This window comes from Diabrotica virgifera, chromosome 7 (genome assembly GCF_917563875.1).
Source record: "Diabrotica virgifera virgifera chromosome 7, PGI_DIABVI_V3a".
Classification (NCBI taxonomy): domain Eukaryota; kingdom Metazoa; phylum Arthropoda; class Insecta; order Coleoptera; family Chrysomelidae; genus Diabrotica; species Diabrotica virgifera.
Genome location: NC_065449.1, coordinates 81,099,376 through 81,124,100, shown reverse-complemented (window position 1 = coordinate 81,124,100; position 24,725 = coordinate 81,099,376). Strand labels below are relative to the sequence as shown.

At 35.3% G+C, this 24,725-nt stretch overlaps 1 protein-coding gene across 1 annotated transcript; it reads right to left on the bottom strand.

Annotated features, from left to right (window-relative positions):
• Positions 1-1,125: 1,125 nt before the first annotated feature.
• On the bottom strand, positions 1,126-24,634 carry LOC126888202 (zinc finger protein 888-like). Its single transcript, XM_050656255.1, has 2 exons — positions 24,374-24,634; positions 1,126-8,989 (listed from the first exon to the last, which is right to left on the bottom strand). The coding sequence occupies exons 1-2, from the start codon at positions 24,612-24,614 to the stop codon at positions 8,118-8,120; spliced, it is 1,113 nt and encodes a 370-aa protein (XP_050512212.1). The 5' UTR covers positions 24,615-24,634; the 3' UTR covers positions 1,126-8,117.
• Positions 24,635-24,725: the final 91 nt, after the last annotated feature.

Sequence of the window (24,725 nt, the reverse complement as noted above, 5' to 3'; positions counted from 1 at the left end):
TTCATTAACTTTAATAATTTATTATAAAATTAAAGTCATTAAATTGTCTGGGCAAAAAATTAAAGACAACCATTAATAATTAGTTTTTTGTGCTCTTTCAAAAATGCCAACGGATTTTGAAAATTTCAATATACAGGGTGTTGTTTCAAGGTCAGAATGACGTTATATTTTTTTGGTAATCCGGCCTGGATTTTTCTTGTGATTAATAGTTAGGTGCTTTGATTTCTAAATCGGACAGTGTACCAAATACCAAAAAAATATACAAGGTGGTTCTTAACTTATGGATCCAGAAAGAAATGGACAAAATCTGCAACTCGGTTATAAAAGTGGTGGGACAAGAAATGTAGTATAATATCTAGAACCGCCTCAGTGACACCCTATGCAGTGCATTGCATGATATTGTTTCTCTGAACAGATCCATGGAATTGAATACATGTAATTATGTGGAACATTAGTGACAGAACATAATCAAGAACTGACTACTAAGAAGTCAGAGAATGGACAGCATTGCTTGTAAATATCAAATAATTAGAAAAATTCTGAGAAAATTATATAAATACTAGTCATTTAAAACTTAATTAATATATCATTCCATGATGAGTTTTTTTACAAGACAACGGATTAAAATTAATTTTACATTATTTTTAAAGAAATGATTTGTTTGACATACATCCTCTTCAAAAGTCCAAATATCGAGAAATGATGAAAATATTTGCATACCGAGGTTTCACTTTATACAGTGATGAGCGTGCTAATAACCGGCAATGAGCGGCAAAATAGCACAAAAGATGGAAAACGTATTAAGTTGTGAGATAAAAAGAAATGAAACTAGTCGAGCTGGGAAATTTAGCGATATTAACCTATGAATTTACATTATGTTGATTGTTTCCCACCTTTAGACGTATCGGATGAGTTTGGCAACTGCCACTGTCACAGTGACAGTTTTAGTTGACATACTCATCTGATACGTGTAAAGGTGGGAAACAATCAATATAATGTAAATTCATACGTTAATATCGCTAAATTTCCCAGCTCGACTAGTTTCATTTCTTTTTATCTCAGAACTTAATACGTTTTCCATCTTTTGTGCTATTTTGCCGGTTATTAACGCGCTCATCATTGTATAAAACCTTCAATTTTAACAAGTTATGTTCTGTGTAACTTGTCAAAAACTAACGTCCCCAACTATTTATAATAAACGCGTTTAATTGTATAATATTGTCTAAACAAATACACTTACAATATTATTTAAAAATTATAGTAATAATCGTCGCTTAGTGTCCAAAATTTTAACTAAACCTGGGTTACCTAAATATATTTTAAAGAGATAATGAAAAACTATAAATACTGTAAAAGAGATCCATTTTCTTCTAATCTTGACATAAAAATAACGAAATTCCCCACAAAATAATGATACATCCAACCTTTTTACTACGTCATATACCATTTTTTTTCCTTAAATCCTGCTCTAGTAGAGATTGCTTTTTTTTCTTTATAGTGAAGAAGTTTATAACAGAAATTAGTATTATTTTTATCAGGCCAGAACCATTCTAGCAACCAAAAAACAAAAAGAGATCGACTCAATAAAGGGTGTAAAGCGGCTATTATTTTTCTTTGTAAGTAAGTACAATGCACGCCGCTGGCATGTCCTTTCCAAAAGTATCTGACGATACTTCTGCAGAATAGGGTAATACAAGTCACAAATCAATTTGCCGAAGCCTTCATACGTTGGAGTAATTTCAAGAGACCAACGCAGAAGAAATGGAGCAAATAGCTTGCCATCATGCTCTTGGGGCTTTGGAATATATAGGCCACTGGACGACTGTAAAATCAGATAAGGAGGTATAACGAAGCGTTCCGAAAGAATGGATCGTATCGAACTCCGCAATATGTCCACAGCAAAAGCGATCATCACACTTCACCACCTGGTGATGATATTAAAATATTTGAATTGTATTGTCAATTAGATAAGAAATATAAATGATAACATAATAATAAGTGAGATTTTAATATTATACGTGTAGCAAATATTGGCTCTCTTTGCCATACTCGCTATACCACTGCTGAGAAGGCAGATCCGGAATAAAACTTTCAGCACTGTCATCTGGCTCGACATACTTTGCTACGACGCCATGGACGTCAATAACCATATTACTCCATACTTCTACGGGAACTGCACCGGTCTTCTGAAAGTTCTTTTTTTAAGGACATGATCTTTTGTTCTCCCTTGTTCATCCAAATGGATTCTAGGTGTCATACGGAAATGCGGATCATGCAGAAGTATGAGTCCAGATAATTCCCGGCATAAAGGCTCCATTCTTCTCTCGGCGCGATTGAATGCGCTTCTGCCACATGCGTTTGTAAAGATAAACATTGCATATAGAAATCTAGATCATGCTTGACAAAGTTATGTATGGCATGGGAAATAATATTTGGATATCTCGGGTTTTCATCGGTTCCTCCATCAGATGAAATCAAAACAACTGGTTTCTGGCGTCCTTCTTCATCTCGCATAATTTTCTCGAAATTGCTGAGAGTAGCAAGATTATTAAAGTCCACAGCATGAGTAGAAGCTGTCAAATAGGAATGTTTGCCACTTCTAATTGCCACGTATGTTGGCCCTGAGTATGTAACTGCTTCAGCACGACCCATTTCATTTTCTTTTATGATTCACCTAGCATACCTACACTAGGGATCAATTTGTGCCTGGTAGCAATCACCCAATCATGATCAGGCAATGGCAATGAGACACGATATTCGAAATGCATCAGTTTGTATATTTGCCGCTGTCAAGCTTATAGGCATCCGAGCTTTGTCATCTTGCAACAGAAAAAATACTTGGTTTGGTCCAAGAATAGATGCTAGCGTGTCTAAGGATCTTATTGTGGCGACACAAAAATGTTGATCGACGTGAACTTTATGGCGATCTGCCTCAGGGTGACTCAATTTGGCAAACACAGTGACTACATGTATTTTAGCCTCTATGGTGGAATTTCCTGGGAACAACTGAAGATACGTGCCACTTCTCGAAATTTCAAATCCGTGCTCTTTTATCTTCTCATGGAAGTGAGTTAGTGTTCAGCAACTGTGAACAAGTGCATCCGGAGAAGCACCAAACAGCCAAATCGACGATAGTTTTTAGCAATAGCGGTTGTTGCTCTTCCCAGTGTGGGCGACTTGATGCAGAGGGCGTCTTAAGACTAGCTACTGTTGGACATCATACTGATTGCATGATGAGTTAATGAAAAAAGTCTGTAATTTTTGTTTGTCGCCTTCCTTGTACTTCTGCAAAAAATATTTTTTCAATTGATGTGGAGACCTTCACACTTTAGGAAGTTTCAGCAGTCTGAATAAATGCTCTTACGATGGAACAACCAGCATACACTTCAGCAACAGTAGGGATTTTGCCAAAATCTTCCGATTCTTTACCAGCCTCAGCAGTACTTTGTTTGTCCATAGTTTGGTGACTCAGTGCGATGTCAATATCCGACATCTGAGAAGGGAAACGGCATCCAGCAAATGGTTTTGTGCAATATCTTCGTATGCGATTCCTGGTTGTAAGTCATTAGTTAGGCCGGAAAAACGCAAACAGTTGGTGATCGTTTCCTTCCACACAGATTCCCATGCCTTGGATACCACTAATATAGCGTCAAGAATACTCACTTTCGTATCGTCAACTGGATGGTGGGATGGGCAATTGTCGACAATTAAAATGATGTGTTTGTTTTGTTTTAAAAGTTCACTGTCCCATTTTATTAGTCTTTTCAAAAATAGCCGATGTCATCCATGCTTTTTTATTAAAATCGTAATTAACAGGGAGATTTTTTACGTTTAAAAACATCGCGGCATTTTACTTTTTCCTATCACCAAAAGCTTTCTTTTTATGGAACCGGACATATTGGCCACAACAAGGACTGTGACTCTGTTGGCTGTTTTGAGAGTTTACCACAGGAACATTTCTCTCCTTTAAACTTTAAAGTGTGATCAGGTGTCAGTCTAAAAAATAACCCCATTTCGTCAGCATTAAAAATTTCGTCATTGCTATAGCCGTCCCTGAGTGTAGACCATAGACCACACATTTTCAACCCAGTCATTTGTAATTGATCTATCAACAACTGCTCACTCACCTGAAATTTCTTTATGAACAATATTGTGGCGAGCTCGGAACTCAGCTGTTGAACCTGTTGAACCCAGGAAGCATTACACTTAAACGAAACCTTCTTCAAAATCGCAGCGAAAGCGTCAGCCTTTACCTGAAGCATCGGCCCACTCACGGGTACATTGTTTGCGCGTTGTTGTTTGACCAGTCGAGCAAAGCATTTTCAATGTCTCTGTGATTTGATGACCGAACGCGTTTTCCTTTTTCACACTTATTAAATTGCATAATAATTTTCTCTCGGCGTTTCATCATTCCAACAATTGTGTAGCGTGACGTTTTAAATTCCCGGGCAATCAAACTCGTGGAATCACCGGAATCGACTCGGCAAATTATTCCAAACTGTTCCTCAATAGTAAATTGTTGCCGTGACATGTTTCTGTTTATGAAGGCTAGACACAACTGAATCCAGTCAGAAACGCTTGGGCCAAATAGTGTAATATAAACAAAATTTTGTGATAAAATGGACCCGTCTTGGGAGGTCTAAATGTCTAAAGGACACATAAGTGGACCCTGCCCGGATGTACCATATCCATAAATTAATTAAACCTTCCTTTTCATTTCCTGGTACTGCGTATCCCTCTGAGGTACAGATACTTATGTATGTACTTGAAATTTTACACTGTAACCAATATTTCAACTGCTGTGTTCCAAGAAATATGTGTGCTCTAACCAACTTGTTAGCTTTCACCGATTTGTTCGTCATAGGCGTAACCAGGATGATCCTAAGGGAGGGGTTACAACTACTGGAAAGGGGGGTTACAACTACTGGAAGGTCTCTGAGGGGTATGGTGTTAAGCGTATAGAGCTCAAAGTCCATCCCAATGGGGGGGGGGTTATAACCCCCAAACCCCCCCTGGTTACGCCTATGTTGTTCGTTATAAGCAATATAAATGCTTTTTTTATATGTTCTTTTTATGGGACCTACTATTTTGTTTGTTATATCCGATTGTACGGTGTATAGCCGGTGTTGCTGTAAACGATTTTGACGATACATACAGACTATCAGAAAGAGGATATCGAGTTATCCTCTTAAGATTAGATACTTAAGATAAGATTAACCTTATCATCTCCCTAGAGAGTTTAACTTACATCATGGAATGTACAGAACTTCAGGAAAAAGTGATAATAAACTTGGCAAAAATTCTGGATGTATCTTGATCTTTCCTTACTACATTTAAGAGACTAAATTTTCTTGACATTTTATGTCAAAAATAATATTTTATTTTTATTGAAAGTGATCATAAAGCAACAATGATCATATTTAAACACATTTTAAACAAACATTTTTTTAGTTTTCTAATAGGTACATAATAACCGTTTCAAATTATATATTGCACACGAAATGGGTTATACACAAACATTTTCTAAAACCTACAAAAAGTCATTGTTGTTTAAAATGGTTTACTTATTCATATCAACTTTTAGCCTCTTGTGGGAGTATTTGCATGTATATTTATACCATCAAATAAGCAACAGTAATTTGAGCAAACTTTAATGAAACCTTTAGAAAAAATATAATAGCTGCGATACAATACAACCTAAGATAACGTTTTTGCAAACCTGTGACATTTAAATTTCAATCCAAATCACAACATTGATCTTAAAAAGGCTCCTCATAATTTTACATGACAGAATCAGACTACTAAATGACTAAGCCGACAAATAACCATTGCTTGAGCCACTCTCTATCTGGAAATAATTAAATAAGGGATAACTTTAATGTAATAAAAGCGTTTTGGTAAAATTGTGGGTTCTTGATTAGGCCACTGTTGCTATGAGCGCCGCAAATATCTTGGAATTACACTGTTCAGCAACGGAGACCTGGATACAGAAGTGAGATATCAAGTACAAAAAACAAACAGACCGACAGGATGCATTAACAACACTATATGGCGAAACCAACATATTAACACTGAGATGAAGTCAACAATTTATAAAGTCAGTGTAAGACCAATAAAAACATATGCATCAGAAAAAGACGCGGCACAGCTACAACACAAAGACTACTGGAAATAGCAGAGATGAGAGTACTGAGAAGAATTAAAAGAACTATGCTGAGAGAGATCGAAAGAATAGTGAAGACATTATAAAGCTAGAAGACAATGTAACATACGATATACAAAAGAATGGTAACTAAAGCGGGGGGGCTGTGTGGTCAAAATAGTAAGAGATAAATCATCACGCAAAGGTCAATGAAAAGGATTCCTTCTTCACTTTCAAACTGCGTCCAAGTAATCTGCTGTGATCATCTAAAATAAACAAGTGTTGCAAATTTCCATATCCATACCTTACGTGGAATATAAATACGCCAATGAACAAGCAGAAATGCTTATAAAGAGGAAGAAGATGAAGAAGATCATGTATGTCATGAAGAGTATGTCAAACTAGTGGCAGGATCAGTCAGTGAGGTACGGACTTGTTGCCTTTTTGATTGTTCTTTATTTAGAATTACTGTGTTGACTGAAGTAAACTGGACTGGGACTTTATTTGCTTATTATTTTTAAAGATAATTATTACTCCCAAAATACGCACTAAGACTGTTATGGTATGAGGACCAGTGCTAAAGCTAGATTTCTTAAAATACATTGCGCAACAAAAAAAACTTGTTGCGGATTTATGTGTCTAACTTTTGCATAAAAATGTAAGTTAGTAAAAATTTTGGTGGATTTAAAAGCTGCCCTTACATTTCCTTTATATGGTACTTGAACAACTGTATAGAGTATAAATTTAGAAGGATTTAGTTTGCATAAATTTAATAGTCGGGGTTCCAGCCCCAAAGCTGATCAGTCAGGTGAAAGACAAAAATATATACAAAGTCGAATAAAGAGATGTAAAATTACTAATAGTCCATTCGGATTTTCTAATCTGTTTTTTGTGCAAAATCTTACTCAAAAAGGACCCCTTTTAACAAATTTGCATGTTGCCAGGTCCAAAAGTGGGTCAAAAAATTTTTAAACGTTTTTTTTTTAGGTTTTTTGGATCATTCCAAACAGAAAAGGTCTGAGTGACTTTTCTCTTAAGTTGATAGTTTTTGACTTATAAGCGATTAAAAATTTAAAAATTGCAAAATCCGCCATTTTTAACCCTCAAAAACTATGTGAAAAACTGAAAATTTCAGTATTGCCAAGGTAGATGGATATTATCTAAACATCGATTGATGAAATCCCGAAGAGTTCTTTGCAATACAATATCGAAAACCCCTTTATTTTTTAATTACTAATCAAGCGGCCGCTGCACTATTTTCAACAGTTGAATGTATGCGTAAATATATATGCGGAAAAATATTCTGATTCATTTTTTTTTCATAATCTTGCTTGAAAATGTCCCCTTTTAACAAATTTGCGTGTTGTCAGGGTCAAAAATGTTTAAAACTTAAAATTTTTTCCAATTACATGTACATGCAACGGTTGAAAATAGTGTCGCGCCCGCTTGATTAGCAATTAAAAAACAAAGGGGTTTTCGATAGTGTATTGCAAAAAACTGTTCGGGACTTCATCAAACGATGTTTAAAGAATATCTGCCAACCTTGGCAAGATTGAAATTTTCAGTTTTCACATAGTTTTTGAGGGTTAAAAATGGCCGATTTCGCAATTTTTAAATTTTTATTCGCTTATATGTCAAAAACTATCAACTTTAGAGAAGTCACTAAAAAACTTTTCTGTTTCGAATAATCCAAAAAACCTAAAAAAACTTTGTTCAATGCAAAAAACAATAATTTTAGGAAAAAACAAATACACGTTTAAAAAATTTTTGACTCACTTTTGAACCTGGCAACATGCAAATTTGTTAAAAGGGCTCCTGTTTTGAGTAAGATTGTGCAAAAAATCCGAATCAGAATATTTTTCCTAGCGGATGCACAGTGGCTTTCTGGACTATAATATAAATCAACCATACTTAATATGACAGAAGTTTGTAACAAGAAACAAATTTGCTCAGAATACTGCTACTATGTAGATGTTTATAAATGTACATTTAAATGTCGTTTGAGTCCGCCATTTTCGACGAATTCTTTAGAACATATTCTACACTTAAATCTCTTACCCATACCCCCACTATGCTTGTACAAACAATGCCTTTTCAGCATCCAATGCTCCACGAATTGTTTCGAACAAATAGTACACTTATACCTCTTACCTATTTCACCACTATGTTTGTACAAAATATGCCTCTTAAGGCCTCCATTTTCTACGAATTTCTTGGAACATATCTTACACCTGTACCTTTTTTCCTCTTCATTACTATGTTTATAAAGATAATGCCTCTTTAGACCAGAATTTTCTACAAAGGTCATGGCACAGATTGTACATTTGAACATCTTATTCCCACTATGTAAGTATAAGTAATGTCTTTTTAGGTTAGAATTATCGGCAAAAGTTTTTAAACACAATAAACATTTAAATTTTTCATCATTGGCGTGTACTTTTTGATGACGTTGTAAATAAGATTTTTTTGAGAAGGGCTTGAAGCAAGTTTCACATTTAAACTGAGATTCTCCCTGGTACTCAAAATTCACAGTCTTCTCTTCAACAAAATTATCTTCAATTTTCTTTTCATCTGTACTTCTTGTTGTTATTACCTTAGTTTGAAATAGGGGACTATTAAGAATTTCTGGGCGCCTTTGGGTTAAATCAACATAAAGGCGTTTATTGGCTAATTCTTCATCTGAGAGTTTATTCCATTGGGCGATTTTATTATCATAAATGGCGTTTGTAATTTGAGGAGAAGATTTTCTCGGATATTTCCCTACTTTGTTTTTCATCTCGTAGATCTTGAATTCTGGAGACACTTGTTGGGTGAAAGTATTTGCTGTTTTTTCTGAAGATGCCATACCTTAAACATATTAATGAACTTAAAAAGAAAAAAACAAAATTTAAAATACAGTATAGCCCGAAATAAACAGTACTGAAACTGAAACATAGGTTTCTCTTTCTGCACGCTGTCATACCCAATTTAACTTGTATATACCTGCCAAGTAATTCTTCTTCTTCTTCTTCTTCTTGATGTGCCTATCCGTGACGAATGTTGGCGATCATCATGGCAATCTTTACTTTATCTGCAGCAACGCGGAAAAGCTGCACCGATGTTGTGTTGAACCAGGTTCTGAGGTTCTTTAACCAGGATGTTCTTCTTCTTCCTGGACCTCGCTTTCCAAATATTTTGTCTTGCAGGATGGCTTGTAGGAGGGGATATCTGGATTCATTTCGCATAATGTGTCCAAAGTATTCCAACTTTCGAGATTTGATGGTGGTTAGTACTTCTCGGTTCTTCCCCATTCTTCTAAGAACCTCCTCATTTGTGACCCGATCAGTCCATGGGATTTTAAGAATTCTCCAATATAGCCACATCTCAAATGCTTCCAATTTTCGGCACATATCCTCGTTCAAGGTCCATGATTCAACACCATAAAAAAGGACAGAGAAGACGTAACATCTCAGCATTCTTACTTTTATACCAAGAGAAAGGTTGTGGCTCTTGAATACCTATACGCCCCCATACGGTTGAAGATTGATCTAGCTTTTCTGATGCGCGCTCTTATTTCTTGGTTGTTGGTCCATTCTTCAGTTAATATGGTGTCGAGGTAGTTGTAGTGCCTCACTCTTTCTACAGGGGTTTGGTTGATATGGAGTTGACCTTCTGTTATCTTTGTCTTACTGACGATCATATGACTAATTATTAATTAATGACAATTACTAATTATTAATAATTGTTAAGAATTGCTTGGCAGGTCTATAAAAGTTAATTTGGGTATGACAGCGTACAGAAAGAGAAACCTATGTTTCAGTTTCAGTACTGTTTATTTCGGGCTATACTGTATTACTTAGAAATTAATTTCAATTTCCAAAATTGTGACTTTCACTAATGTAGTGATTTCATCTTTTTTTGTGTGGAGAATATGGCATAGCAGTAAAAATTTTGAAGAATTAAGGAAAACAGATCTTGTGCGTTTTATTCCTTATGAAAAGAAAGCTACACTGAACATAATTTCAAGTATTAACTCAAATTAGAATAGATAACATCCAAGTTAGATAGTAACCAAAAGACTGTGAAAAGCCATTATCACATTTACGCCAATATTAGGCAGAATTTTTCACCATAAGACTCAAAGGTAAACTGCATAATGTGACAATGAGTAATATATATGCACCAGGCTGATGAAAAAGAGATTGAAAGATGGAGAAATACAGGAAGTACGTGATATAATCGAAAGACATGATATGGATAACATAAGGCGATTTTAATGCTAAGCTGGGGAAAGAAGAAACTTTTATAAATATGTTTGGGAAATATATCTGCATACTGCAATCAATCAAAATGGACTTACGGTTACATAACTCATAGTAGCAAATACACACACCGGCAAAATTAGCCGAACACGTTAAAAATGGGACATGTTTGATGTCTCGTATTTCATAAACCAGTGGTCCGATTTGAGTGATTCTTTTAGTATGTTATAGCCTTATTATTTAAGAATATCGATGTAATAATATTGTTGCTAGACAGGTAAATGTCATTTTATACCGGGTGTAACAAGCATACTGTGTTTTTTTCTTAAAGTTCGGAACACCCTGTGGAATATTCCAGCGTATATAAAATATTAAAATTAAAACTCGATTGTAGAATTATGCTTTCTTAACATTTTCTTTCTTGATTCATTTGCTTATGTTGGAAAATAAAAAAGTTATGTGCTTTAACGACTAACCATGTTTTTTATCAATAAATCCTCATAGTAGGGGAGAAAAGTATGGTAAATTTGCAATTACTCGAGCGTTCTTGGGACCTGGAGTGGATTGTGAAGAGTGGGTGCTACAACCAAAAAAAGTTAAGTTAAGTTTTCCATAAAGTGTGAGACTCTTCATTTTTCAATTTAATTTTCCATTTCCACCAATCATTTTTTCCGATTATAGCGCCATTTATCCATAATAGGAAAAAACGTTGCGAATAAAACTTGCTTATTTTTACGTCAAGGATCCAAATCTGCAATAAAAATTGGGAGCTCCTATTTAATATTTTAATGTAACCCCCCACCCCACCTCCGTGGGGGGTGTTGTTTGGTGGCATTCGGTAGATTTTTGAAAAATATTGAATAGGTATATTTTGCAGTTTTACGATCTGATGTTCATTTCGCAAAATATCGCGGGGTCGTATTTATAATTTTTAATTTACCCCCCACCCTTCTCCGTGGGGTGTCACGAGCCCCCACGGAGGTGGGGTGGGGGATTTAATTTAAAATATTAAATAGGAGCCCCCAATTTTTATTGCAGATTTAGATTCTTTACGTAAAAATAAGCAACTTTTATTCGACATATTTTTTCGAATTATGGATAGACAGCGCTATAATCGGAGAAAAATGATTGTTTCAAATGGAACATTAAATTAAAAAATGAAAAGTCCCCCACTTTATGGAAAACTTAACTTAACCTTTTTCTGATTTTAGCACATACTCTTCACAATCCAATAGGTCCCCATAGCGCTCGAGTAACTGCAAATTTAGTATACTTTCCTCCCCTACTATGAGGATTTATTGATGAAAAACATGGATAGCTGTTAACGTACATAACTTTTTTATTATCTCACATAAGTAAATGAATCGAAAAGGAAAATGATAAGCAAGCCTAAGTCTACAATCGAGTATTAATTCTAATATTTTACATATGCTAGAATATTCCACAAGGTGTTCCAAACTTTACGAAAAGAACACAGTATGATTGGTACACCCAGTATAAAATGGTATTTACCTGTCTAGTAACAATATTATTACAACGATATTCTTAAATAATAAGGCTATAACATACTGAAAGAATCACTCAAATCGGACCACTGGTTTATGAAATACGAGACATCAAACATGTCCCATTTTTAACGTGTTCGGCTAATTTTGCCGGTGTGTGTATTTTAGTTGTCAGTACTATCTTCCAGAGAAAAAATTTTTTTTGTTTTATGGCATAGACTTGGGTGTCAATTAGCCAGTCACAACTTTTTGTTTTCTATTCATACATAAAGAATAGGTCTGGATCCCACGTATGAAAAAAAAATTGAATAATAGCAAGCTGAAAATTTGTTAATAGCTTAAGGGTGTCTAGTCGGACAAACTTTGATATATGGGAACACTGGAACAGTTCAGTTTTAATTGTGGAACAGGTTAAAAATTTGGAACGGTCAGACCACGAAAACGGCACATTTATTTTGTCCGACAGAACAGACTTAAACTCTCTGAACAGAGATTAAACTCCCATGCTAAAATAAGACTGCTATTTTACACCAAATGGGCGTTTTAATGAGTGGAACATGTAGAATATGTCAAATGACAGGAATTATGACAGGTGATAAATAACAGTCTGATTTTTGCATGAGAGTTTAATCTCTGTTCGGAGAGTTTAAGTCTGTTCTGTCGGACAAAATAAATTTGCCGTTTTCGTGGTCTGACCGTTCCAAATTTTTAACCTGTTCCACAATTAAAACTGCCCTTGTTCCAGTGTTCCAATATATCAAAGTTTATCCGACTAGACACCCTTAAGCTATTAAAAAATTTTCAGCTTGCTATTAATCAACTTTTTTTTCATATGCGGGATCCAGACCTAGAAGGCAATGAGGTCGTTAGAGTTCCATAGCAAACTCTTCCACAGCTCTCTACTCAGTTTAAAAGCTGCAGCTGGCCGCTATGGACTGTCCAAGTTGCTCACCACATTTTTCCATTATACATCTTCTTCTTCTTTTTTTTTCATATGTACATAATATATCAAATTATCAGGATTAAAAGTTTAGAGATTAATTTTATTTTCACAGATAAATTTCATTAAACAATCATAGAAAAGATACCCATGAAGGAATGTGGAAAAACAGGAACCAACTAAACAAATCAAATTCTCCACATCCTCATCTCAGAAACTGGCACTCATATACAAAAAGTATCTGGTTATAAAGATCTTGGTGTTAAATTCAGAGCCGGCATGGGAACAAGAGAAGCCCTCTTCAGTTTACTAGTTCTCGCCCAAAAATGCTACAAACAACAGAAAGATATATTTATATGCTTTATAGACTTCGAAAAAGCATTTGATAGAGTAAGGCACTGCCTCCTATTAGAATGTTTGCAAGAAATCGGTTTAGATGGAAAATACATCAAATTACTGAAAAACTTTTACTGGAACCAAAACGCCAGAGTTAGGATCGAAGGTTCCACATCCACAGAAGTAGAAATTAGGAGGGGAGTTAGACAAGGATGTGTTCTGTCGCCCCTGCTGTTTAATCTCTACTCCGAGTTTCTATTTAATGAGGCACTGGCGGATTCCAAGGATGGAGTCACTGTGAATGGCGTAAATATCAACAGCATCAGATAAGCCGATGATACGGTGTTGATTAAGGATTCTGACTTGGGTCTACAACGACTCATCGACATGACCAACTCCACCTGTAAGCAATCACAGGTCGAGTTATGTCAATACGTAAAAACCAAAATGTATCTCAACCTTGCACAATAAATGGGCACATTTTAGAACAGGTCAATAGATTTAAGTACCTGGAATGTTGGATCTTGGATGTTGGACCTAAACCCTGATCTAGAAACAAGATCAAGAATAGAACAGGCCAGAAAATCTTTCAAAAAAATCAATAAACTGCTTTGCGATTCTCAAATCAAACTCGAAATTCGAGTAAGTTTATCAAAATGAGCTTGACAGGTACTTTTTTGTTTATTTTAACTGATTTGATGTAATGGATAACTATTAACATTTCGTTTTTGTTTAATGTGTAATTAAGATTTATTTTACTCTAGTTTAGTAGATATTACAGAGATTGATTTTATACTGTATGTTTTGTAATGGGGGTAATCCCGTATATAAATAAATAAATAAAAAATGCCACGTCTGGTTGACTCTTCTTTATGCAGTGGAGACATGGATCCTTAAAACATCAACCGTAAATAGATTGGAAGCCTTTGAAATGTGGATCTATCGGAGAATCCTCAAAATTTCATGGACATTGCATACCTCATACCTCAAACGAAAAGAAGTGCTGACTAGAATAGGCAAGGATTGAGAATTTTTTAACACAGTGAAAGTTAGAAAAACATCATACCTAGGCCACATACTGAGAAATAATAAGTACCACTATGCTCAACTTCTAGTGAAAGGAAAGATCGAGGTAAAGAATGGACAAGGAAGGAAAAGAAGAATGTTCCTAGCTGACAAAAATTGTGACATTGTTTGTGTAACAGAGCATTGGCACACAAATGTAGAGATTGAAGCCTTACATATAACCGACTATAGATTGGCTGCAGCTAGTTGCCGAGACAGCATAGGGGGAGGTTCAGCTATTTTTCTTAAATCCATGTATGATTTTAAATTAATAAATGAAGTAAATGCCATGACTGTTGTAAAATGCGTGGAAATATGTTGTATTTTTTTAAAAACATCTAAATTATATGTAATTTCAGTTTACAGGAAACCATCTGCTTCTTTGGATATTTTTCTGGAAATAATGGAGCAAGCATTAACTATAGTTCATGGTAAAGGTAATCTATTAGTTGTGGGGGACTTCAATGTGGATTTTCTGTCTGCGACTCGAGAATGTGTTGAAGTATGTAGCTTTATTTTCCTCTTTTGGACTATCCCAGTTGGTCTTTGAACCTACAAGGGGGAATAATTGTCTGGACAATATATTTCTGAGTTTGGATCATCATGACTGTAATCTGGAGGTTGTTGAGACTGCACTCTCTGATCATTGTGGCCAGCTTCTTGATTTCCTTGTGCCTACTAGTGGTAATGATCCAGCACTTGTTAGATCTGTTTTTAGACCAATTACACAAAAGGGTAAATGTTCTTTTTTCTCATATGTTGAAGGTTTAAAATGGGAGTTTCTAAAAGATTCTGACTTGCCTGCTGAAGCTAAATTCTTTGCATTTCATAATGAATTAAGTAAGGCTTTCTTACACTCTTTACCTGAAAAATCCTATAAAAAACGTAGAGATTAAAGTCGACTAATAAACTGGTTCAACGATAATTTGAAGTCCATGAGGGAAACACTGTACTTACTAAAGGAGCAGTATGATGAGTTTCCTACATTGGCTCAGAAAACTCTATTAGCAAATCACAAAAAAGATTACAAATTAGCAATAAAATCTGCTAAACAAAGGGACAATGATAACCTTATTTCAACTGCATCCAATCCAGTTAAGTGTATGTGGGATATCATCAATGAACACAGAAACAAGTCTAAAAGTAAGTTAGAAACAAAAATTACACCTAATGAATTTAATGACTTCTTCACTAATGTCGCCTGTAACTTGCAAACCCAGATTCAACCCTCCTTTTTCAATCCCTTGGATTTTGATGTCACCATGTTTGGGGAAGAATTTTTCTTCCAAGATGTTTCTTTCGTTGAAACCAGAGACATTTTAACAAATATGGTGAACAAGAAAAGTAGAGACTACTTTGGATTCTCGGTTAACATAATAAAAGGAGTGAAACATCTCATTGCTGGTCCATTAACAACACTTATAAATCACTGCTTTAAGGAAAGCATCTTTCCTGATCTGCTCAAAAAAGCAGTGGTGGTACCGACCTATAAGAAGGGTGACAATGATGACCCATCCAATTATAGGCCAATATCACTCCTTCCTATAATATCAAAGGTATTTGAGAAATGTATGGCAGCAATGATTATTAAGTACTTTGAATCCAAAAATTTGTTCACAAATAGTCAGTTTGGTTTTAGGAGGGGTCTAAATACGACAAAAGCCATCATGGACTTAGTGATGAAGATTCAAGAGGCTTTTGAGCAGAGCTGCTATCTGTCGGCTACATTTTGTGACCTGAGCAAAGCTTTTGATTGTGTTTCACATGAACTGCTTCTCAGGAAATTGGAGAGATATGGGTTTGGAGATAGTAGCATTGCAATGATCTCCAGCTATCTCTCCGATAGAAAGCAGAGTGTGCAGATGGGTAGAGTGAGGTCGGCAGAGAGAGCCATAAATATTGGATTACCTCAAGGCTCAATATTGGGACCACTTTTGTTTCTAATTTATATTAATGATCTTCCACAGATAGACCTTACCAGTTCATTTACTCTTTTTGCTGATGATGCTACTATTACCTGCAAAGATTGGGATTGTAAGGCAGCAATAGAGGCATCAAAGCAAGCACAAGATAAGGCAGAACAATGGTTTGCAGCAAATATGTTGCTTCTAAACATCAATAAAACCCAGTCTTTGATTTTTTCAACAAGACAGCTTCCATCCGGAGATGCAGACAAACAAATAAAATTTTTGGGAGTTTACTTGGATGCAGGATTATGTTGGAAGGCTCATACATGGTCCCTTGTTGCTAAGTTAGGAACTACACCTTTTCTGATTAGAAGACTTTCTGAGTGTGTATCTCAGTTCACTTTACAACAGGCCTATTTTGCACTGTGTCATTCACACATCAGCTATGCAATTTTGGCATGGGGTCACAGTGCTGGAGCCAAAGATGTCTTTCGTATTCAGAGAAGAATAGTAAGGATAATTGCTGGCCTGTCCTATCAGAAAGAATGTCGGCAAGCATTTGTTGCACTGCACATACTGATTCTGCCTTCGCTATTTATTCTGGAGAGTCTTGTTCATGTGAAACAAAATATAGATTGTCATCAAAGACATGAGGATGTACACCAATATGAAACCAGAAATAAGCATGCCTTAATACTGCCCTACACCAGGCTCCAAAGAAGTAGAGACGGACCAAACTCATATGGTTTAACATTCTACAACAAGTTGCCTACTGAAATTACTGAATTACCAACTTTACAATTTAGAAAACAACTAAAGAATTTTCTCATAAGCCAAGCATTTTACAGCAGTGATGAATTTTTAAATTTTAACTTTAATATTTGGAACTGGGTTGTGAATTGTTGAATTGTACTTTGTTTATTCTTAGGAACCCAGAAAGTGTTTGTCTTAATTGATGTATGTATTATTTCATATTATGCCTTGTGTTTTTATACTTGTATTTTATATCTTGTGTTTTTATATTTGTATTTTATATCTGTGAACCAAAGTTGTATACTATTTTTCGACATATTTAAGTACTTTTGTATATTGACATGAATAAATGACTTGACTTGACTTGACTTGACTAGCGTGGCTTAGAAACATCCGACAATGGACAGGGCTAAATTTTGAACAGCTAATAAGAACAGCTGAAGACAGAGAAGAGTTTGCAATTGTAGTAGCCAACCTCCATTGAGGAGAGGGCACTTTAAGAAGGTGTTATATTTCAGTGTGATTTTCCAGTTAGTAATAAATAAAATAAAAAATATGAGCAACGACATAGCTGATGTCAAAATGTATCGTGGGGCGAACTATCAGATCACTATCTTGTGGGAGCAGAATTGCAGCAGAAAATCCTGACAGTGGCAAAAGGGACAACTAGTCAAATTAAAAAATGGAATGTTGAAGAATTCAAAAGACCAACAAAGAAACGAGAATACCAAAATACTCTTTAAATAAAACACAATGAAATCAGAAAAAAGAAACTGCAAAGGAGAAATGGAGACAATTAACACTTTACGTGTGGATAGCATACATGTGAGTCACATAGTGCATCCACCAATGTGGAGAATCCAAACTCTGGGGAAGAATTAGTTATCTAATGATATTAATATGGACCAGGGAGCAAATAATCAGATAAGAGGGAATGCCAGAATTATAGGCTATATAAATTTCATGTGAAAGTAGGGTTGCACCAAGGCTTAGTACTTATTTGTTCTCATTAGTTTTGGATCAGATAACACTGAAGCTACAGGGTAACACTCCCTGGTGCTTAATGTATGATGATGATGTAGTGTTAGTAGGAAATAGTGAAAACAACTTAAACAACAAAAACAACAACAACCCAACAAAAACTAGAACAGCGTAGACAAGCTCTTGAGGAAAAAGGTTTAAAACTTAGTAGGACAAAAACAGGGTATTTGGAATGTTAATTTAAAGATGGAGTTACTACAAATAAAATGATAGGGTAGGCGGGGGTAAAGACCCGCACGGGGTAAAGCCACGTATTAGCTTTTTGAATTTACCGGACAATATTCTAGAGCCGGCCGTTAGGTGGGCGATCGGTAATGATACGGTTCAGTGTGTTATACAATTTTATGCAGACAGGAAGTGTATTACGTTACAAAATGAGGTTAGTAGATTTTTCGTAATTTTGATCTAATAATTGTATTTATTTAGGGTAAATTTTGTTCATATAACGATAAGATTTACTAAAAGAGTAAATTGTCAGTCGTTATTGTGACTATTTAGATTTGTTTTCATATCATTTCATTGTATTTTATATGCTGTATACTTGTTGTAGAAGCAATTTATTAAAATAGTTCACTATGGGGCAAAGTCCCGCAGTTAAATAGAGGCAAAGCCCCGCATGCGGGGCTTTGTCCCATATTGCAATTTAAAGTTAGTTACATCTTATGTTTTTGTATCTAATCATTTTTTTTTGTTTCTATTTCAGAAACTATAGGTCTGTTCGTAGAACGATCAGCAACCGTTTCCAACTATCAGACGCATGCGTGTTCGTAGTCTACGATCTCTAACTGGTAACTGCGCAGCGCTAACTGTTAACTGCGCATGCGTCTGATGGTTGCTAATCGTTTGGATCGTACTACGAACAAACCTTATAAAATAAAAACCCAGTATGCAGCATTAACGGAAGACAAACTAGCTGAGGCTCGTGCGTTACTTGCAAGATGTGTATCCATTAGACAGGCCGCTAAAGAAATAGGTTTTCACGAATCGACTCTAAGAGACCGACTGAAAAAAGGAGGCGGGGAAAAACTTGGGCGATTACTACGAGTAAAGAGATTTTACTCGTAGTTTTATGAAAATAAATAGGCTATCCCTGCGAGTCCCCCGAAAGACAAGTGTTGCCAGAACAATGGGGTTTAACAAGGATCAATTATCTCAATATTTTGATAATTTAGAGGCTGTTATGAAGAAATTTGGCTTTGCTCCAAGTCAGATTTTTAATATGGACGAGACGGGAGTTGAAACGATTCCGAATATCCTTCCAAAACATGTAGCTCCAACGGGAAAAAGAGAAGTCGCCAAGGCAGTGGCAGCAGAGCAAGGTCAAACGGTAAGCGTTGTATGTGCAGTCAATGCTTTGGGAAATTTTGGGCCTCTTTTTTTCATCTACTCACGAAAAAGAGAGAACAGCCTTTAATTAAGGGCGGCCCATTAGAATGCGACATGGCTGTTAACGACAAGGGATATATGAATACTCCGACATTTATGAAGTGGCTAAAACATTTTCAAAAATACACAAATGGAAGCAAAGAGAACCCAATTTTGCTAATTTTAGAAAATCATGTATCACATACGAATCTACAGGTGGTAAATTTTGCAAAATCAAATAATATTGAGTTGCTTACCTTGCCGCCTCACAGCAGTCACAAAACTCAACCGCTAGATCGATGTATTTTCCGACTGCTAAAGACTTATTATGATGCAGCTGTGGACTCCTGGAATGTCTCTCATCCAGGAGAAACATTTATCGTTTATAATGTTGCAGAAACGTTTAAAATAGCATTTGAAAAAGCGAGTACTCTTGAAAATGCAGCTCAAGCCTTTCGAAATACTGGGATCTATCCCTTCAACAAAAATACTTTCTCGGAAGTTGATTTTCTACCATCAGAGGTCACAGATCAACCACCGGATTAAGAGCCAAGTAATGATGATCGACTGTTAATATTTAATAGTGACGAAAATCAGTTAGAAGATTTGCGTCCTGTTTCAGAAAATATTCTTCATGGTCAACCGTCTACTTCAGGTTTAATTGCCCCTGGAGCAGACCACGATGTATTAAAGGAGTCCCAAACTGACATTACACCCTCTATGGAGAAAGACGATTCTCAAACTAAAATAGCAACTCCCATAGATATAATTCCTCTACCTAAAATGAAAATTAAAAGAAAAAGGGTCAGAAAAGGATTGAAATCACAATTGCTGACTTTAACACCTACTAAAGAGCGTTTAGAAAAGGAAGAAGCTGAGAAGGAGAAACAACTTGCTGAAAAGGCAGCACGAGTTTTGGAAAGACAAAAGCGCCTGAAACAAAAAGTAACAAAACAACTTTTTTCCACTAAAGAACAATCATCTTCGGAATCCGATGCTGATTATTCCATTCACGATAGCAGTTCTGAGTATGATTTTCTATCCGAGGAGGAGGCTAATGTCCAAGAAGAAGAGAATGGTAACTCACTGCAGGGCAATGAATCAATATTGATGCCAAATGTCTATGCAGTAGTTAAACTTCAAGGAAAAACAAAAAATTATTTCCGTCATTACGTAGTGAAGATTATTTCTGTCTATCAAGGAGGCTGTGATGCAGTATTTCACAGGCGTTTAACAAATACTTACAAGTTCACAGAAACAAATGAAGAGTCTTTTATTGCTGAGGCGGATATAGTTTTAAGATTATCCAAGCCTACTGAGATGAATTCTTCAAGGTTTCATAATGCTATTGTTTTCTCGGAAGATCTGACTAGTTATAATATATACTAAAACAGTTGCTATGTACTTTATAAGAAATTATTTTTTTATTTTTGTAAGCCAAGAATGTTATTACAGATCAATAAAAGCGTTTTCATTTAATTATTTATGCATCTATGAACTTTTATCACGATAAGGGGAAAAGCCCCGCACCGCGGGGATTTGCCCCATTTTATGGGGCAAATCCCCGCAAATACATTTTTGAATAAATGTATACTTTTGTGGTTAACTAATAGTCAGATAGAGCCCATACTTAGACACTATGTTAAATAAGAAATTAGCCAAATATTTTCATATTAATTTTTAAAAAATACTTATCAGACATCTCACTACATCGATAATAGTAGATATTGCGGGTCTTTGCCCCCACCTACCCTATATCTTTGGACAGTCGAAATTATTAGATAAAAGAAAGAAAATGACTATCTACAGAACATTGATTAGACCAGTAGTAACCTATGGTTGTCAAACCTGGGTAATGACGAAAAAAGATGAAGCCCAACTCAGGGCATTCGAGAGAAAGATACTGAGAAAAGTATATGGCCCGGTGCAAGAGGAAGACTGAGACTGCACATGGTAAATCAGGAGAAATGATGAGGATAATGAACTGATTCAAGGGTATGATATTGTAAGATTTGTGAAAAGTCAAAGACTGTCATGGCTGACATGTGTTCAGCGACAAGAAGATACTAAAATGACAAAGAAGATATTACAGTGGAAGCCGGTAGGAAGGCGAAAAAAAGGAAGGCCCAGGACGAGATGGTTGGGTGATGTGGAAGACGACCTGAAAACCATGAATAGGAGACAATGGAGGAGAAGGGAACAAGAGACATCTGAATGGAAAAACATAGCCAGACAGGCAAAGACCCATCCTGGGTTATTATGCCAAAAGAAAAAGATCTTTGGACAGTGAAATCAGGGCCGTGCCGTGCTATGATGCGGCGAGGCAGTCGCATCAGGCGGCATCACAAGGGGGCGGCATAATCAGTAAAATAAAAAAAATTGTCAGATTGCCTGAAAATGTTGCCAGAAACTATATAAAAAATGAAAAGTTAGACAATGTGGCTAATGACCAAATGAAAATTTAATGATATTGCAGAAAACCTTGTATTTTTGAAAGTATTTTTGAAAAAATTAAACGCAGAATGAAATATTACATTATTACCGAGGGCTGAAAGTCCCTGAAAACTTCTATAATGTTTATTTTAACAACTTACGGGGGTGAAAAAAGGGAAAATTTTTAATTTCAAATATTTCATTCACAAGAAACTTTTTGTTTATTCTAATGGATTTTTGGCCATCAGTAATAATGTAATCTTTCATTCTGTGTTTAAACTTTTCAAAAATATTTATTAGTTTTCTCAGGATTTGAAAAAATTTAATGGCTTTAAATAGCATTTGACCAAGATTTTGCGCCTACCCCCTTTTTCGCTGCGGATGACTTGAAGATGTCATCCCCTGGAGGCTGACGATATACTAAACTAACGTAAAACGTAAGTAATGTGCCTGTACCGATGATGTCGAAAGACGTCATCCGCCTTTGACTTAAGAACCATATGACGTCTTTCAACGTCATCCGCAGCGAAAGAGTTAACAGATTTAAAATCAATTTGTTCATCTACATATATTTTAGACATTGTCATTAATTCTTTGATTGCTCGATTTTAGCTTCTATAATAAAAATTTTTAATTTCTATTGTTGAAATAGTTGATGAGCACTAGAAAAATATTGTATGAAAGTTCATTCAATACTTTCAACAGAAAAATAATCTGATATGGAGGCAAATATGATCGAGAAGAATTGCGTAATATATCCCAAATGATACCATAATCCATGAAACCTTCAGAGGTTTTGAACTATTTGTGCCAAAATGACCTAATTTCTTTATACCCAAATGTAGTTGTATCACTAAGAATTTTATTAACACTCCCTCTCGGTACCTAGTGGGGAAAGAGGTTTTTCAAAATTAAAAATTATTAAAAACTTTTTACGAAAACAAACAAAACTAAAAAAATTTAGCACTTATTTCAACAGAGTTCTCACTAGCTGCTACACCTATATATCTCCACTACTCCACTAGACTACATCAATCTGATTTGCGAGCGTAAAATCGTAGTTTTTGTAAATGTTATTTAATGTTAATACATAATTCAGTTAATTTAAAGTATGATTTGTTTTTAAAATAAAAGTTAAGTTCCAATAATATCCATGGGGGGCGGCATTTCGAAGACTTGCATCGTATTAAAAATATGTACCGCACGGCTCTAAGTGAAATGATTGTGAAAAGTAATACAGTAGAACCCCGCAAATCCGAACTAATTGGGGGGACAGCCTGTTCGGATTCCGAAAAGTTCAGATTATCCGAAAGTTAGCCTAAGAAGCTAACGAAGATGATTTTTAAAAGATTTGGACTGCCACCGATCCCTTTATGAAACTCTATCCGCACGTTTATGCCTCCAATATTCTAAAGCTGAAAAATATTTAGATCACTGAAATATTAAATCGCTAACGCCAGTAGTTTTGTTTCGTCACGGGACATGGGAATTCGGCCATGTAAATGATTCATTTAATTTGTAACCTGGATATTGATTACACTATGTTTCTCATGTTTCTTATCTTTTTCAATGTTTTCGTTCATAGTATACCATGGAAAATGTGTATTATGCACATTCCTTTATTGATTGTGTTTAGTCTAACTCGACGCTTTTATTCACCCATTAGTGTTCCAGTGTTTAATACTGTAGCTAGCATCTTACGTAATTATTTTCTCACGTAATAAACATGTTTTTAAATTTTTATTTTGAATTTTTAAAATTTTTTTTCACTTTCCGTTGGTTCGGATTTGCCGAAAGTTCGGATTTGCGGGGTTCAGATTTGCGGGGTTCTACTGTAGTTTTAAATACCTAGGATTGGTATTACAAAGTAATGGGGAAATAGATGGAGATGCATGCAGCAGAATTAGGGTTGGATAAGCAAGTGGTGTGTTGTGTGACAGAAAAATTCCAATTAAGTTGAAGGGAAAATTATATAAAACTTCGATAAAATTTCTATAAGGCCAGCTATGACGTAAAAAACTGAATGTTGTGCAGTTAAAAGAAAGAGGAACAAAGAATGCATGTGGTGGAAATGGGAATGCTTAGATGGATGGGTGGAGTGACAAGGAATGATAAGGTTAGGAATATTAGGGGAAGTCTAGCGATGGTACCAATTGATGCCAAAATGAGAAAGCATGGGTTAAGAATGTTTGGTCATGTTCAATGTCGAGAAGAGGAGAGGAAGGCCAAAGAAGACGTGGGGGAGATGCTTAAGTAGGGCATGTCGGTAAAGAGGATTAATATTGATATGATGAAATCACCTAAGATAGAAACTTATGGAGAAATGCAATTAGGGAAGATAAAAAATCAAGAGCCAGATGAAAAATATGATAGAGGAATGGGTAATAGAAGAAGAAAGGAATATAGAAGAATGGAATATGAAAAACAACTGAAAGAAAGCAAAAAAAACAAAAGTCATTGTAAAAAAGGAGAACTCAGACCATGAATTTAATTAGATTGCATATGAACTATTTCTAGACCTTTTTGTTATGTATACATACTTAAATAAAATAAATATTAACCTTCTGTCAAAGATAGATTAAATTTAAATAACTAATAATGACATAAAAATAAAGTGAAAAACTAGATGTAAATTATGTACTTACCTGAATAGGAAACATTTTCGTTTTGGTATTCTCTACACTTTATTTCACTGGAAGAAACTAAATTTTCTATGTTGTTCACTTCGGGCTTGTTTTTGTTCTCATTTTGGTCGCTTAACGTTTTAATCAAATTGGCTACTTCAAATTCTCTTGGTTCTTCCCTAATTCTTTCTAATATCGTTATTGCTTCTTTTATGCCAAATTCGGGTCTTCCGAAAAAATAATCTTCAAATAAAATCGCCATCGTTCATTAGCCTCCAATTATTGATGTAGTTTTATAACATAACCTCAATTTTAAAAATAGTACAAAGAGCAGGGCCGTATTTAGACACATCAATGGCCATTGATAAATTTA

Excerpts from the sequence above, each read along its gene's own strand:
- LOC126888202 (XM_050656255.1), bottom strand. The coding sequence starts at position 24,614 with ATGGCGATTTTATTTGAAGATTATTTTTTCGGAAGACCCGAATTTGGC. Across the intron at positions 8,990-24,373 it reads CGAAAATGTTTCCTATTCAG|GTATGGCATCTTCAGAAAAA; the intron begins GTAAGTACATAA and ends AATATGTTTAAG.